Source organism: Solanum tuberosum, unplaced genomic scaffold (assembly GCF_000226075.1).
Source record: "Solanum tuberosum cultivar DM 1-3 516 R44 unplaced genomic scaffold, SolTub_3.0 scf00279, whole genome shotgun sequence".
NCBI classification, from domain to species: Eukaryota; Viridiplantae; Streptophyta; class Magnoliopsida; order Solanales; family Solanaceae; genus Solanum; species Solanum tuberosum.
Window position 1 is genome coordinate 20868 of NW_006239204.1, and position 16204 is coordinate 37071.

The 16204-nt window shown below is 36.5% G+C and overlaps 2 protein-coding genes and 1 long non-coding RNA gene across 3 annotated transcripts; 2 read left to right on the plus strand and 1 right to left on the minus strand.

Annotated features, from left to right (window-relative positions):
- The first annotated feature begins 690 nt into the window (after nt 1-690).
- LOC102585651 (disease resistance protein At4g27190-like) lies at nt 691-6263 on the plus strand. Its single transcript, XM_015314094.1, has 3 exons — nt 691-1092; nt 4124-6125; nt 6193-6263. The coding sequence occupies exons 1-3, from the start codon at nt 691-693 to the stop codon at nt 6261-6263; spliced, it is 2475 nt and encodes an 824-aa protein (XP_015169580.1).
- Nucleotides 6264-6343: 80 nt separating this feature from the next.
- Nucleotides 6344-7039, plus strand: LOC107062894 (uncharacterized). Its single transcript, XR_001474917.1, has 2 exons — nt 6344-6611; nt 6833-7039. It is a non-coding gene; the product is annotated as an uncharacterized lncRNA (long non-coding RNA).
- A 1181-nt stretch (nt 7040-8220) lies between these two features.
- LOC102579026 (glycerol-3-phosphate dehydrogenase [NAD(+)] 2, chloroplastic) lies at nt 8221-12445 on the minus strand. Its single transcript, XM_006358681.2, has 9 exons — nt 12133-12445; nt 11569-11705; nt 11309-11414; nt 10891-11092; nt 10729-10816; nt 9569-9716; nt 8996-9145; nt 8771-8920; nt 8221-8654 (listed from the first exon to the last, which is right to left on the minus strand). Exons 1-9 carry the CDS (start codon nt 12385-12387, stop codon nt 8640-8642), a joined length of 1251 nt encoding a protein of 416 aa, XP_006358743.1. The 5' UTR covers nt 12388-12445; the 3' UTR covers nt 8221-8639.
- Nucleotides 12446-16204: the final 3759 nt, after the last annotated feature.

The following is a 16204-nucleotide window of genomic DNA, read 5'->3' on the forward strand; positions in this document are numbered from 1 at the left end:
TTAATATAATTCAAATCATTTTATAAATTTATAATTAATAAATTTTAAATGATTACACTAGCTTTTGACTTTAAGTTGTTGTATACGAAAGCCCTGATTGTTCAAATGTGCTAACTTCATTGTCGGGAAGGCGGGAGTTTTCACCCTTTGGAACTGATACAAAACTAGAGTGATAAGTCATTTAGCATAATAAAGATCATTTCCATAAGTTGTTATATATCATGGACCAAATCAATCGAATCGAAATCAATACATTAAGGACTATTTTGATCATTTTTCTCAGAGAAGCTATATGAGATATCAAAAAACAGCTTAGTTGTGAAAATTGAATCAGTCCAAATAGTTTGACATTTACCTAAAGTAGTGCAGAGGACGTGCTTAATTATTTTGATTCTGTTGTCTACTTTTGTTATTATGTTAAGTCCTTGACTTTTACCAATAATTGTCTTTTCCTTCTTATTAGTTTTCTACCTTAAACAAACAAACAGGAAACAAATCAGTTTAGCTTCATTTCATAATCTTTGAGAACTTCTCTATTAGCATTCTGATCAAAATTGTTCAATGGAAATACTTTTTAATGCTGTAGGTGGTTTTTTTGTTGAGGTGGGAAAGAATGTGTGTAAATGCATCTGTCCTAATGTTGAAAATACCGCCCGTTTCTCATCAAAACTTGAAAATCTAAGAAAGGAAATGGAGAAGCTAACAAAGTTTAGAGATGATATCAAAGAGAATGTGGAACGATATGAGAAAAAAAGCTATAAAGCAAAACCAGATGTTATCTGGTGGATCGAAGATGTTCACAAGCTGGAGAATGAATGGGAAACTATGCAAGAAAACATTGCAGCGGCAAAGAAGCTTACATATAAGTGTTGTCCAAAGTGCATTCTTGGCTCGGAAGTCTCCACTCAAGCACGGATTGTGCAAGATCAACTTTTCAGGCTTATAGAGGTCAGAAAAAACTTTGGATCCAACTTGGTGGTAGAAAATTACCAGATGAAAGAAGTTGAGTTCATGCCGGGATCATTGATAGAAGGCCAGTCAGCAGCAACAAAAAATCTCCACAAAATCCTACAACTATTAGAAGATGATAAGGTATTGTTGGAATTAAATCAAGATTAATAAGCCTAAATTGTGTAGAATTTGGTAGTTGCTACTTTTATTGATTCCTGTTTAATTAGATTTTATAGTCGAAATGATTTCTAGACAAAAGTTGATTTTTATTCTATTATAAATATGAGTGCTACTGCCTCTTTTCTTAAGGAGGTTAAGTGGAGATATGGGTGTGTTTGGTATGAAGTTTTCTAATTTTCTCATGCTTGGTAGGCTTAACTGTTTTGAAAAATATTTGAATCCCGTGTTGAGTGTCGGGTTCCAAGTCAGGATTTGAGGTTGGATCTCAAATCGGGTATTAAGATCGAGTCCCGAGTCAGGTGTAGGGGTGGAGTTTAGAGTTGGGTGTCAGAATCGAGTTTTGGGTCGAGAGTCGAGGTTGGGTCCCGGGTGAGATATTAGGTTTGAGTCTTGAATTGATCATTAGGGTCGAGGTTAGGTGTCCAGATGGAGGCTGGGGGTATCGGTATTGGATTCCGGTTTAGAAGTCGAGTCATGGGTTGGATGTTAGGGTCAGGTCTCGGTTCAAAATTTGGTGTCGAAAAATCGAGTTGGGTCCCACATTAAGTGCCAGTATGGGGTCTCGGGTCGAGAGTCAGGGTCGGATCCTAGGATGGGTGTCGGGATTGGGTCCCAAGTCGGGTGTTAGGGTGGGGTCCCAATTCCAAAGTTGGGTCCCTCATCTGGTGTTAGGGTCGGGTCTTCATTCGGAAGTCAAGTCCTGGGTCAAGAGTTGAGGTCGGGTCCCAGGGCAAATGTCAGCTTTGGGTCCCAAATCGGTCGTCGGGGTCAAGGGTCGGGTGTCGGGGTCGGATCCTCATTTGAAATTCAAGTCTCGGGTCGGGAGTTGGGGTTGAGTCTTAGTTTGGAAGTCGAGAGTTAGGTTCGGGAGTCGGGTCAGATACCGATTCAAAAGTTGGGTTATACGTCTGGTGTGGTGATCAAGTCTTGAGTTGGGTGTCGGGGTCGAGTTTAGATTTGAAAATTGGGTCTCTATTGGAAGTCAAGTCTCGATTCGGAAGTCAGGTCCTGGGTGAGATCCTGTATCAGATGTCGGGGTTGGGTCTTAGCTCGAAAGTCGAGTATCGATTCGAGTGTCAAGTCCCGATTTAGGTGTTGAGTACCGAGTTGGGGTCGACCCTAGGTCGGGTGTCAGGATCAAGTCCTGAATTAGTTATTGGGGTCGGGTGTCGGGGTCAGGTTTGGTTCCAGTTCGAATGTCGGATCTCAGGTTGGGAGTCGGGGTCATATCTCAAGTCGAGTGTCGGGATCAGATCTTGGATCGATTATCGAGGTCTTATGAAGATTCGGATATCGGATTTGGGGTTGGGTCCTTGTTCAAATGTCGGGAGTCGAGGTCAAGTCCTGGATCGGGTCTCGTGGTTGGATCTTGGATTGGTTGTCTGGGTCATTCCTAGTTCATGTGTCGGGGTTGGGTCCCGAATCAGTTATGGGAGTTGATTTCCAGGTCAAAATTTTCCTAAAAATTATTTCTTTTCTCTAGTAAAACGTAGAAGATATTTTATGAAAAATGTTTTTCATTCATCAACCAAACACTAGAAAAAAATTCCACTCATCAATCAAACATGAGAAAATAAGTTAGAAATTAACCAACTTGTTTTTCAAGAAACATTTTCTAGGAAAATATATTTCATGGAAAACATTTTCCTTCATACCAAACACACATTAGGCTGTGTTTAGTACGGAGTAGTGGTGGCAAATGGGCGGGTTAGGTCAAATTTGGGCGGGTGAAAAATGGGTCAACATAAAATGGGTAATAATTCAACCCGCTCATATTTGATATGGGTAAGAATGGATTGGGTAAAATACTAGTTTACCCATATTTTACCCATATTTTCATGAGTAAATAGTACTCTACTTAAGAATTCAACATGGAGAAAATATTTTAGTCTTTTTTTAGTTGAAAAATGTTGAAAATGCTTCATTTAGTTTTATTGTATCATAAAAGTAAAAAAATACTATCCTAACTTTTCAATATAGAATGAATTTATGTAATAACAAGGGGAAAATATTTTTAATTCCAAAGTAAATGAATAGTTGCATTTTAGGACTAAAACATGCTTAATGCACTTTAAGGCTTAAGCAATGTCAATACTAATACATGATTTGCTTATTTTACACTATTATTTATTATCCAATATAAAATTAAACAAACATAAAAATGTAATTATAATTAACAAAAGAAATGTACATTTAAAATATATATTTTTGGAGGGCCAAAGACTTCACATTTTCAATTATAGAGAAAAATAATTAGTTCTATAGAAGAACATAAAAAGGAAGAAAAGTTATAAAATTTTTTTTAGTGATATCATGAATTTTGAGTGAATAAAAGTTAGAAGCTTAACCCATTTGGCTAATTCATATTTTACCCATAGTTTACCCATATTTTACCCATATTTTTATGGGTTGAATATGAGTATCAACCCATATTTTACCCATGTAAAAAGTCACTCACCCAACCTATTAAAATATGGGCGGGTTACCAAAATATGGGCTCATTTTGCCGGCATTAGTACGGAGGAAAACATTTTCTTATTTTTCCATGTTTGGTTGAACAAATTTTTTAGAAAATATTTTCTCTAGAAAAACAAGTTCTTTAAAAATGAGAAAAATGACTTCGTTGATGAAAGTAGGGAAAACAGGTCTATAATTGACATTGTATATTTATTGTATCCTCCCCACCCACCCAAGCCCTGTCACCCCTGAGGTCCCACTCCCTCCAACTCCTATAGTGTTTTATTAGATTACTTAAAAATGTGCTTGAGATTATGTTTTTTGTTTACTTACCAACACTAGCAAATAAGTAAGAAATCAACATGTTTAACATAAAAAATTATTCTCCTTAATACACCCTCTGAACTTAACTAATTTGAGGTCAAAAGATTACGACTGAATGATCAAAGTCTCCTATGTCCTTTTTTCTCTAATTTTCTAAATTTCTTCTATGACTTGCGGATAAATTATTTTTGTGGTATTTGAATCCTTTCAGGTATGCATCATCGGTGTGTGGGGTACAGGAGGTGTTGGGAAAACAACATTGGTGAATAATCTGAACAATGAGCTCTTAAAGAATGATGTATCAAGTTTTAAACTGTCTTTTGGTATTGTGTTATGGGTTACAGTGCCCAAACCGCCAATAGACATAAGAAAGGTTCAAACACAAATTGCCAGCAAATTAAACCTAAAGATAGACAGCGAGGGAAATGTTAAAAGTATTGCCAGCAAAATCTATCGAAGACTCGAACAAGAAAAGAGTTTCCTTCTCATACTAGATGATGTGTGGGAACCTATAAATTTAGATGATGTAGGTGTGCCTCAACTGGAAGATCCCGCAAGAAGCAAGGTCATTATAACTTCTCGTTCTTTGGATGCTTGTAAGCAGATGAAAATAGACACCGAAATGAAGGTGTACACATTGGATGAGGATGAATCTTGGAAACTGTTTATCAAAAATGCAGGAGACAATGCCAATCTAGAGCATATTCAACCATTGGCAAAGGAAATTGCAAGAGAGTGTGATGGTTTACCTTTAGCAGTCACTGTTATTGGAGCATCTATGAGAGGGAAAACAAGGGTCGAGCTCTGGGAGGATGCTTTGAAATCACTTAGAATGTCTGAACCTCATAACAAAGATGTAAAAGATAAGGTTTACAAGGTCATCAAGTGGAGTTTTGATTCTTTAGAATCTCAGGATATTGAATTGTCCTCAGAGCAAAGAAGCAATCATGTGAAGAAAAAGAGAGGTGACATTCAAAGTTGTTTCTTGTATTGCTCCTTATATCCCGTGTCCATTTCAACAGATGAACTCATAAGTTGCTGGTGGGCAGAGGAATTCCTTGGCGAACATGACACATACGAAGAAGTCTACAATAGGGGAATCACAATGATTGAGAGTCTAAAGGATGCCTGCTTGCTAGAAACCCATAATTTGGATTCTGTGAAGATGCACGACTTGGTTCGTGATGTTGCTATATGGATAGCTAAATCCTTTGGGGTTGAACACAATTCTGTTTTTCAAGATGGAATTGGGATATCATCTTCTGTCAAGAGAATATCTTTCGTAAGCAACAAAATTCAACGTCTACCTGATAACGTCACGGAATGCCCAGAGACAACAACTTTACTATTGCAAGATAACAATCGCCTTTTGGAAATTCCTCATGAATTCTTTTTGGCATTTCCAGCCTTAAGAGTTCTGAATCTGAGTGAAACTGGCATCACATCACTGCCTTCTTCCATCAATAGTTTATATCAACTACATGCTCTAATACTAAAAAATTGCCATTGGTTGACAGAGTTACCACCTATTAATAATCTTTGCAATTTGCTATTGCTCGATTGTGATAATACAAGGTTACATCATCTGCCGCAAGGAATGAACAAGTTGACAAATCTACGGCTATTAAATCTTCCTGCAACTGATTTGGAGGGCATCGGACGAGAATTTTTCCTCAACTTGTCTAGCATTGAAATGTTAAATATGATGGAGAGTAAAATGATGCACCCTTCCACCAAATTTGGAGTGACTCTTCTTGGAGTAACTTCTTTCGATGAGATATCATCTTTACACAATCTAACTTCGCTTTTTATTAGATTGGATAGCTCGTCAATTTTCAATAGAGACCACACCTGGATGAGTAGATTGAAAAGATTTCGCATTGAAGTTGGAGAAACTCCATTTCATGTACCATTCAACAAGTCAGCAAGGACGATATGCATCTCGGGGAGTGATATTTTTCGTTACGGAAAGCTCTCAGGCATGTTGCAGTTTGCTTCACATTTGTACTTGCAAAGTTGCTTGGGTCTCAGGAAGTTGTTTGTGTACAACAGTTTCGATGGATTAAAATCACTCTACATTAGGAGTTGTTCTTGTTCTTTCAATCCAGCAGAAGAAGGAAGTGGAACATTTGACCCTTTGCCTAATCTGGAATATCTCAACCTCGAATTTGTATATCGTTTAAAGAGTTTTTCGGATTTCAGTCAACTTCTCGGTCTAAGATTTTCTAAATTACGCCAACTAGATATGTCTAATTGTTCAAGTTTAACATGTCTTTTTAGCGTTGGTGACGCTTTTTCTATACCCAAGCACTTGGAAGAAATTACAATTACCTCTTGTAAACAGCTGGTAGAGTTGTTCGTGGAACGCGACTCTAGTCAGGCAACACTTGTCAAGTCAGAAACTCCAAGAGTTCGAAAGTTAGTGTTGAGAAACTTACCAAAATTAGGAAACTTGGGAGAGCCACAAAGTATGTGGGAACACCTGGAGGTACTTACCTTGATAAGGTGCAATGAAATAAGGAAGTTGCCTCTGTCTATTCAAACCTCCAAGAGCATCAAATTAATAAGAGGAACATCAGAATGGTGGAGCCAATTAGAGTGGGATGACGACAAGTTCAAGTCGAACTTAGAGCATTGCTTCCGACCACTTGCCATATGACAGATTGATCAAAGTTGAGGTTACTTCTACTACATTTCAGGTAACTGAAATCCTTTCTTTTTGATGAGTGTACAAAATGAAAATTTTCTTTTGAAGACTGAACATTTCTATAAGGTTATTGATCCACTGTTAGAAAACTTGTGCATTGCGAAAAAGAGATTCAGAATATGCCTCTAGAACCAAATTAAATACGATTAATAAAGGGTTATCAGTGAAATTTTAACAAGTGTATTGAGCTTCACTTTTTGTTGTTTCATTCAGGATACTAGAGAAGTAGAGGAAGGAAATTACCTCACCAGAGAGACACAGAGTTTCGAGCTAAAGTTAATTGGTCGGGTTTGCTATGTTGTATTTCCTGTCAGATGTCTTAAGTTTTTTCTGCCAACAACTGTTCCATGTTTGCACTGTTTTTGCTTTCAGGTTCAGATATTTTGATTGCTTGAATGTACACTGAGTAATTTCTTGTTTCGGTTGTGTTGTGTGATCATCTTGTTTATTTGTAATAAACTAGTATTGCTTCTGTGTTTAAACATTTTAAAGCATTCATAAATTGTACATGCTCATGATTTTCTATGTTTATGTTCTCATGATAGCACAGCTATCAAGAGTTTGAATTCCAAGAGAGCCTATTACACATTTGTGACGGGGTTTCTTGTCCTGTAAAAGGGTCTATAGACAAAAACTAAAACTTACTTGACAAGAAATCTTGCTACCTTAGAGCCATAGAGTTATGGCTGGCCGGCTGTCTAGTTGTAGTTGGATCTTTAGGTGTTTGTAATGCTCCGAATTCTGGTTTGTTTGCTATGATTGAAGTCATTTTCCTTAAAAAAAGAACAAATCGGAAAAGGACTTTCTGATATTTGGTCTGAGAGTGAAAAGTATTTCGGGAAAAGCACTTATAATAGATTGACAGTATAACTAGAAAATAAGATTATGTTATGATGTAATGTTTGACAATAGCTAATGTTGGTTAAAACCTAAGTTAAAGATACCATTTCGAAAAAAAAAACCATAAAATTGAAAGCTCCCTTTGGTAGGTTGCTGAATCTCCCTTTGACTTGCAATTTGGTTGTCAAGATACTTATTTTCTCGAAATAGTGATCATCAGAAGAGTGAATTCTTGCATAAATTGTAATTTCTAGCCACACACTGTCATTGGGTTCTATATTTGACATCGACCGTTTTATACCAACTTAAAAGGTGTAATTTGGGCGACATCAATCTTCATAATCCGATTCATTGTAGGCCAAAAGTCAATGCAAATGAAAACATGCTTGAGAAAAGTTGAACATCTTGTTAATAGACATTTTATGCCACTAGATGAAACTACTCAATTAACACCCTATCTAGAAGATGACAAACTGAGTAGTTCGATAGTGAAGCATAAAATGATGATACAGAGTTCGATTATGATCCTGACTCCATAGTCCAATGCGTAGGTGGAATTACAAACTTTACTTTGGTTAAATAAAATTTTCAGGTTGACCCAAAAAAATAAAAGTAAACCTTTAAATAAAAGAGTTAAAAAGTGGATATCTCTACACCTTATTAGCCCGAATAGGGAAATACAATGCACTACAACATCTGAACTCTCTCCCTTCCAAATAAAGAAGACAAGAAAACAACACAAGGGATAAAATACAAAGAGGTCTGTTAACGAAAATAAATACGTACTACATTTTATATTTGCCGTCACATAGCCGTAATGTTTTTACAGTTGCATTAGCTCACTATCATATTACAAAAAAGAATAAAAAAACTAATACATTCACTCGATTGGTGTGGTTATATTGATGACTACTTACAAGCTACAGCTTCCACCAAAACTCTTAAAAGCATATTATATGAACATGTCTTAACTAATAACATGGTAAAAAGGAACTCAGACGGATTTCATCACCATAAACTTGGAGAGTGTCAGCACTATGCAGCCAGTAAACAGGTGAAGATCATTCTCCAACTTGTTGATTGTGAGCCTCATGCAACAAAAAGCCAGCTAGTCACAATTTGTATACATGTTCAGCTTTCACCCAGCAACTATTATAGTCTTTCTAACACCGGTGCTTCTTTAAACTTCTTCAACCTGCAAATTAGAATCAAAACAATTGAAATTTAGTAATAATTGTTTCTTGAGCCACACTGACATGACAAAGTTCCTTTCGGTAATTGACTATAAAGCATGCAAAGCGTGGGAGCAACCTGAGGGAGATTCATCAGTTCAAAAACAGCTTTTGTAGGCGTTAGTTCATTGTCAATAATCCTTGCAACTGCAGTTAAAACTGGCATTTTAACATTGTACTTCTGTGCTAAAGCAATCACAGCTCCAGCTGTAGCAACACCTTCAGCTACCTAAATATGTAGTCGCTGTTAAGGAGATAGAACAGACAAAGCCAAAAAATGATACAGCAACTCAATTTTTTGAACCTGATTCATTGAACTAAGTATATCGTCAAGTTTTTCCCCTGACCCCAGACGAACTCCAACTGTTCTGTTTCTTGAAAGGCTCACAAAGCATGTAAGCATAACATCCCCAGTTCCTGATAGACCAGTTAATGTTGTTGACTTTGCACCCATCTTAAAAGGAAAGAGATTAGTGTCAACCAGCATTTTAAGATAAAGATAATCAGACTGTTAGCTCAAAAAATCACAGATTCTTTAGAAAGTATGACCACATGGACTTGATACACTTAAGGATCTCCATGAGGAGCTATCAAGCAGCGAAATACTTGGGAACAGAAGAAGGAGAAATCTATGTAGCAGTGCCTAATATCTCATACTCAAAATTGAAGCTTGAATTACAATAATTGTCAAATAGCTGCTTGAGAGCTATGTTGCTCAGACCCTTCACAATTATCGATGGGTATGTGTCGGATCCTCCAAAAGTATTGCATTTTTGGAGGATCCGAAATGGGTGCAGCAACATAGCTTGAGAGTCGTGTAGAAAACTAGTAGATGGAAAATGCAGAAACTTCTAAGGTGTGATGGAGGCCTACTAACCTTTGTTGCCAACCATCGAATTTCAGAGCAACCTTGTGAAACAAGTGCAGCCATGGAATTGTTACCAAGATTCAGTCCTTCCACAATGCCAGCTGCAATTGCCAACACATTTTTCAATGCACCTGCAATTTCAACCCCTGTAACATCACTGTAAGATCAGGAGTTACAAGCAAGCATTTGAACTGCAGAACCTTTACAAATGTTAACTTTGTACTCTCCCTCCTCCCTCCCTCCCTCCAAATGTGTTGGAGGTACTCCACCAGCCACTTCTACACATAGTAGGTTACTGGGACTAGATGCAACCTCACCATCTATTCCCGCCCCCCCCCTCCCCCCCCCAGAATCCAAAAGCAGAAAATGCGATTAACTACAGTGTATCTAATTCTATACAGAGGAGAACCCTCTGCACAACTCTCCTTCCCTCCAAAAGAAAGAAAGAGCAACAGTGTATCTACATTGTGTGCTGAAGAAAGCAGCCTTCTTTTTCTTTCCTTTTTTACTTGATCTAAAATACAATCCATAATAGTTTCAAATATGTGCACCTCCTAAATGTTGTTTTATTTACTCACACCATTTCATTTTGTATGACATGATTTTCTTATTAAGCCATTCCATTTACCCTCAATGAAAAACTTTTATAGCCATGTTTAAGACTACAAGTTTCAAAAGTCTTATAGCGACACAAATAATATAACATGTTTAAGACCACAAATTACATAAATTTTCCTTTCTTAAATTTCGTGTCCAATCAAATTACGTCATATAAATTGAATTGGAGGGAGTATATGATTCTGAGATCCAAAAATGCAACTAACATGACCCAGAGGAGATCCAATCAGACAAAAGATGTCAGAATTTTAACAATTTCCCTCCTTGAAAAAATCAAACTGAAACAATTTTTTCTTCATAATGTTTCTTAAAGTATAGAATAAAAGAATTATTTTTTCCTGCTGATGATCCTTCAAGGTCCATGAAACCCATCCAAAATCGAAAGCAGGATAAGCATCAAACAGATCCTGTTAGATCACTACATTATTGTGCTTCCCTTGAAGATATGGAACGACAGAAAGGGAGCGTCAAAAAGCTCCCTAGCTTTGAGTGGTAATACTCTATGATAGACTGGGAATCAATGTTTCTGCTCTGACTACTGATTGAAATACCTTGATGTGTTGATTCTCAGATTTTTAGAAGCCATAAGTTGCTGAACGGAATTTGCTATCTTTTGGTCTTTTGAAGCCACTACCAGTGCTGCACAAGCAAATAAAGCTTACTTTTGAGCTTCAAGCAATGGCAAAATAAATTCTCAAAACAGTCCAAACAACCTGTTGGTAGTTTATTCATCAGCTCTAGTGCAAAGGAAGGACCAGATAGAACAACATAGGGTTGGCGAGGATTTTTCAGTGCTTTGGGAATTATCTGAGACATCGTTCTTAATGTGTTTAGCTCTAACCCCTTGCTAAGAGATATGAAAGGCAAGCCTGGATCAACATAGTTTGCAATTTCCTCAAGGAATGATGAGCTGAACTGCAATAAGATATAATTGGTAAATGCACTACCTTCCTTAAGGTTAAACTAGTTACAAAATAAGAGATCAGCCAAATCAGAATAAATGGACAAACTTTAGCTGCAAATCCAAGCAAATAAGGACTAGGGCATGAGATAGTAAATTTGCTTCCATGGTTCCAAGCATAGTTCATCGCACTATAAACAAACGATGAACTAAGAAAACATAAAATATACCTGAACAGGTACAGCATGGAAGCAAAAATCTGCACCTAGCAGAGCAGCTTTTGCATCAGTAGTGGCAATGACATTTTTTGGTAGCTCGTGCTGTGGAAAATACTTACTGGAGCAAAAGAGAAGGAAAAAGGTTATGAAGAACAAAATGAACGGACTCAGTGGAACTGGCTGGGAGTTTAGGTCCAGGTGATGGCTATGAGTTTGTTTATGTTAAAAGCCTAAAAGTATATACAAGACCAGAATTAAAGGCAGAAACTCACCAGTTATGGTGTTCCTCATTTATTGATCGACAAACTTGAGGATCTCTGACGAGCATATTCACTTCCAAAGGGGATTTTCTCGTTGCAACATGAGCTGCGATTGCTGTTCCGAAAGATCCACCTCCGAGAACCACTATCTAGGGCCCAAGGACATTACAAATTGTATCAATCAGCACTAACATTTAATTCGCCCAACCCAAGAACCATCAAAAAGGGGAAAGGAAGAAAAACAACAAACTTAAGAACAGAGTTTTTTCAACTTCTTCTTTCTTTCTGCAGGGGAGCGTCAATAATTCATTTCTAATTAGACCGTAAGAGAATGCACACAAACCTTATCCTAAGCAAATTTGATATGGTAAACTAAGCATTTTACGATGTGCATAAACTACAACGCTGAAGCATAACATAAATAAGTCAAAGCATATTAAGGCATCGAAATACTAGTAGTGAAAAGAATATCTAACTCGCAACATCCCACAAAGTAGAGAAGAGCAAAATGCCACATTGCAATGACGTTAGTGAAATATGCGGAGAAGGAGTTCAAGTAAGTAAAAGAGTAATGACCTTATTAGTACGTTCAAGGACGTCAGTTTTGGCTCTAGACTGCAAAGAACGAGACCATCGGACGAGCTTCTCCCAAGCGAGTCGGACAATTTCCCGGCGTTCTTTTGGGCCATCAAGCGGCAGTACAAGGGTTTCAGTGTCCGGGTCCGACGGCAGAGGTTGAGCTCCAGGGGCGGCGTAACAGCGGAAACGAGGAGGAGAAAAGGGTTGGAAAGGAGGCAAGCAGCGAAAAGGCGGTTCTAACAGACAAGTCATTGCTCTTCCTTTCTTGCACACAAATTGCTTCCTCACAGTCACAGGCGCTATTTCTATTTCTGCCTCCTTTTCATCATTTTATCCAATCTTTTTTTGCCTCGTGGCGCTCTTTTCCACGTTCACAATTTTGTTCCTAATACTTGAATTACCCCGTTTCCTTTTGGGTCGAGATTAGTTAAATTAAATTAATTAAAATATACGTATTTAAATTATCAATCAATATTATACATAAATAAATAAAAAATAAATTAAATATTAATAAATCTACCATTAAAATGCTTTTAATATGGTGAGTCTTCTCTATTTTAAACTAGAGTCATGCCCAAATTATCAACACCATCATCAGTAGTCACCGCATTTATAATAGAGGTTTTCTCTTCCATATTTAAATAATTATCCCACCAGGCTCGAAGTTGGCCAGTAAAACCTGCAACAATCATTTTGCAAATAGTCCTATCTGTGTTTTAACACTTTTACAAATAGTTGCATACATAAGCATTCTATGAACAAGAATAATTAATTGTCTATCAGTCAACCCATCAAGATTCCATTCATAAATTTCGGAGACACTATAAGACGTATTAGTCTGATTCCAGTCTCGTTCTTCTATCAAAACATTTTGAAGAGTCAGACAGGGATGAGCGGATAACCGCCAGTCAACACCCGATCCTGTAATCTGGTATCAAAGCCTAGAATTTTCATGGTATATATGAGAAGGATGTGAAGTATTTAACATAGATATGATCTTTGTTTATATGGATCCGGGAGAAACTTGTACTAAAAGTACTAGACTTGAAGAGGTTGATATACCTCAAAACCTTGATTTGTTAAAAAAATTGACTATCCCTAAAGTCCCGATTAAAACTATTTATGATTATGGTTGGTTTGATAAACTTCTAAACAATTAATAAAAATTACGGAGCAATCTTTAGCTTTAAATTCGTCTGAACAGGCTATTCGTTTGTTAAACGAGCATGATATCAATTTATATAAAAATAAGTATAACTACATGGATATTGGTATGGTTCAAATTGCTTTTAAGCCTTTGACCCTTAAAGGGTTACCTGAAACGTTTTTAGCATCCTTAAGGGATGCTAGAAATTTAAATTTTATGGGTTCGATTGAATCTACGGTGGCTTATGGTCCCGTATATTTTAATACTCAATCAAATTTGTAGTTATCTCTTTCTGATGTTAATATTCTTGATGCCTTAACATTAAATGTTAAAATGCATGGTTATAATTATGTGCTTGGTTCAGAACTCATAAGTTTATCTTATATTTCAAATTATTATCCACTTTAAATTCAAGATGTAAATTATACGATACATTTAATCAAACCATTTTGGTAGAAACCAGTTTTCCAAGGTCCAAGGTTACCACCAGGAGACCTATTAAGTGGGAAGAAATTGATTTCCCAACTACATGGACTCTAGATTCGGTCATATCCCCAAATCAGATAACAGATGCGGTTACCAATTCTGATTATTCTCATATATTGCAAAATCCCAATGGTAGGATTTGTATTCAATTTTCTGATAATAGCTATGCACCTCATAGGCAGTCATTTTCTAATAAATTACTGCCTACTGTGAGTCACAATAATAATAGGCGTTCTTTATCAAGTCATAGACTTTTGCCTGCTATTCATCATATTTCTCCTATTGAACCTATTTATGGTCCTGCACGAGATTGTGCCGCTTCTTTATATACCATTACAACTAATAGCAACTTTTTGGTAGAAAAGGTAAAGATTGACCCCCGAACTAATATAGTTCAAGTAGATGATGATATTTTTAATAAGGATATTCCTTCTGTCTATGAAATGGAGTTTGACCTAAATGATTCTTAATGATTCCACAACAACTTGATTTTAGCCCAGGTTCTTTGGCAAGAAAACATATTCAAAAATATTTTTTCGATGAAAATGAAACCGATTTAAAATTTGGTCCTTTGATTCTTATAGTAAAGAAGATATGAATAATATCTCTCAAGAGTTTTATGAAACTTGTGCTTTGCATAATCAAATTATGTATTTTGTTCCGTGGTTTATAACCACTTATTTGCCTTTATATATTAATGTTATTGAAAGAACTTATAAAGATGGTAGTGGTAATCTTACAAAAGCCATCTACCCCCCTCAATAATCTTTTGTTTTGCCATATAATACAGGTATTACTTTTTTGGCATTTCAAAAATTCATTGAAGAAGATATTGCTTCTATCAGTATTGCTGAAATTAATAAGCTTATTGCTCAAAATAATTATTTGAGTTTATATGTTAAAGTTTTGGGTAAGCATATTAGCTCTCTTGATAAAAAACTTGATGAATTAACTATTTTGATAAAAGGTATAAAAGTTGATATAGCTAAGACAAATATTGCTTCTACTTCTGAAAGCAAAGCCGAGGTTGTTCCTACTCATGTTCAAAGACCTCCTGAGATTCAAGATTTTAAATTTAAATCATTAAATGATTTGGAAGAATTTCTTGATAAAAAGTTTTCTAGTTTAGATTTTAAAGAACTTCTTAATAAAAAGCTTTCTGGTTTAAATTTTCAACCAATTGATTTATCGCAAGATTTTGCAGATAGAATGGAAACTATGGTTGATTATAAAAATCAGATTTCTTCAAAGTTTAATAAGTTCAGAGGTTATCCCATAAAAAATAATTGTTATGCTATTAAACTAAGGATGCATACTTATTATTATCCCCGTCCGACTCCTCAAGATGTTTTGATAGAAGAACGAGACTGGAATCAGACTAATACGTCTTATAGTGGCTCCGAAATTTATGAATGGAATCTTGATGGGTTGACTGATAGACAGTTAACTATTCTTGTTCATAGAATGCTTATGTATGCGACTATTTGTAAAAGTGTTAAAAACACAGATAGAACTATTTGCAAAATGATTGTTGTAGGTTTTAGTGGCCACTTCGAAGCTGGTGGGATAATTATTTAAATATGGAAGAGAAAGCCTCTATTATAAATGTGGTGGCTACTGATGATGGTGTTGATAATTTGGGCATGACTCTAGTTAAACATAGAGAAGATGTTGTTTATACCCTTGTTCTCACCATATTAGAGCATTTTAATGGTAGATTTACCAATCAACATGAGACTGTTCGTACTCTCCTTAACGGTCTAAGATGTCAGACCTTAGGAAATTTTAGATGGTACAAAGACACTTTCCTTAGTAGGGTTATGGAATTACTGATTAGTCCACAAATTGGACTCATTTAGGGCTTTATTTTGATAGAAATAGTGTCCTCGAATACTTATTTTGTCGCAATATCTGATGAAAACTCTTATGTTTCAGGTATTTGAAGTTTTAGGGGAAGCATGGACACTTAGGCGCAAAAAGGAACAAACAGGCTGGAAAGAACGAAGAAGCTGAAGCCTGAGCATCGCCAAGCATCTTTGGCGATTCGCCGAAAGGATAGACTCCTCCCTTTGTTCCACTACGCAAAGCCCTGAAGGAAGAGGATCAAGAAGGCGATGAAATGAGCAGTCGGTGCTTCGACGAATAGTTCCGCGAAGCAGTACTATACCGCCCAATGGTCCAGAACGTGAAGACGCTGAAGGCAAGCACTAAACGGCGATGAGACAGATAATGGGCGAGTCGCCGAGTCACTCGGTGAACTAGACTAACTTCGTCGAGCTATCCGCCAACACTAATTTTTGATGGCTATAAATACTAAACTTGTTATTAATTTTATAAGTTCCGAACCATTATTATAATTTTCACAATAGAATAGTACTTTTTAGATATTTTTTCTCTCAAGTTTGGAGAGGGTTTTGGGAGACTTGAAGAAAGAAG

What these genes read in the sequence shown, in the direction of transcription:
- LOC102579026 (XM_006358681.2), bottom strand. Translation starts at nt 12,387, where the DNA reads ATGACTTGTCTGTTAGAACCGCCTTTTCGCTGCTTGCCTCCTTTCCAA. An exon ending in AATGAGGAACACCATAACTG is followed by an intron (nt 11,415 to 11,568) that starts GTGAGTTTCTGC and finishes CTTTTGCTCCAG; the next exon opens with TAAGTATTTTCCACAGCACG. An exon ending in GATGAATAAACTACCAACAG is followed by an intron (nt 10,817 to 10,890) that starts GTTGTTTGGACT and finishes TTGCTTGTGCAG; the next exon opens with CACTGGTAGTGGCTTCAAAA.
- LOC102585651 (XM_015314094.1), top strand. Translation starts at nt 691, where the DNA reads ATGGAGAAGCTAACAAAGTTTAGAGATGATATCAAAGAGAATGTGGAA. An exon ending in AACTATTAGAAGATGATAAG is followed by an intron (nt 1,093 to 4,123) that starts GTATTGTTGGAA and finishes GAATCCTTTCAG; the next exon opens with GTATGCATCATCGGTGTGTG. An exon ending in GGATTTCAGTCAACTTCTCG is followed by an intron (nt 6,126 to 6,192) that starts GTCTAAGATTTT and finishes ATGTCTTTTTAG; the next exon opens with CGTTGGTGACGCTTTTTCTA.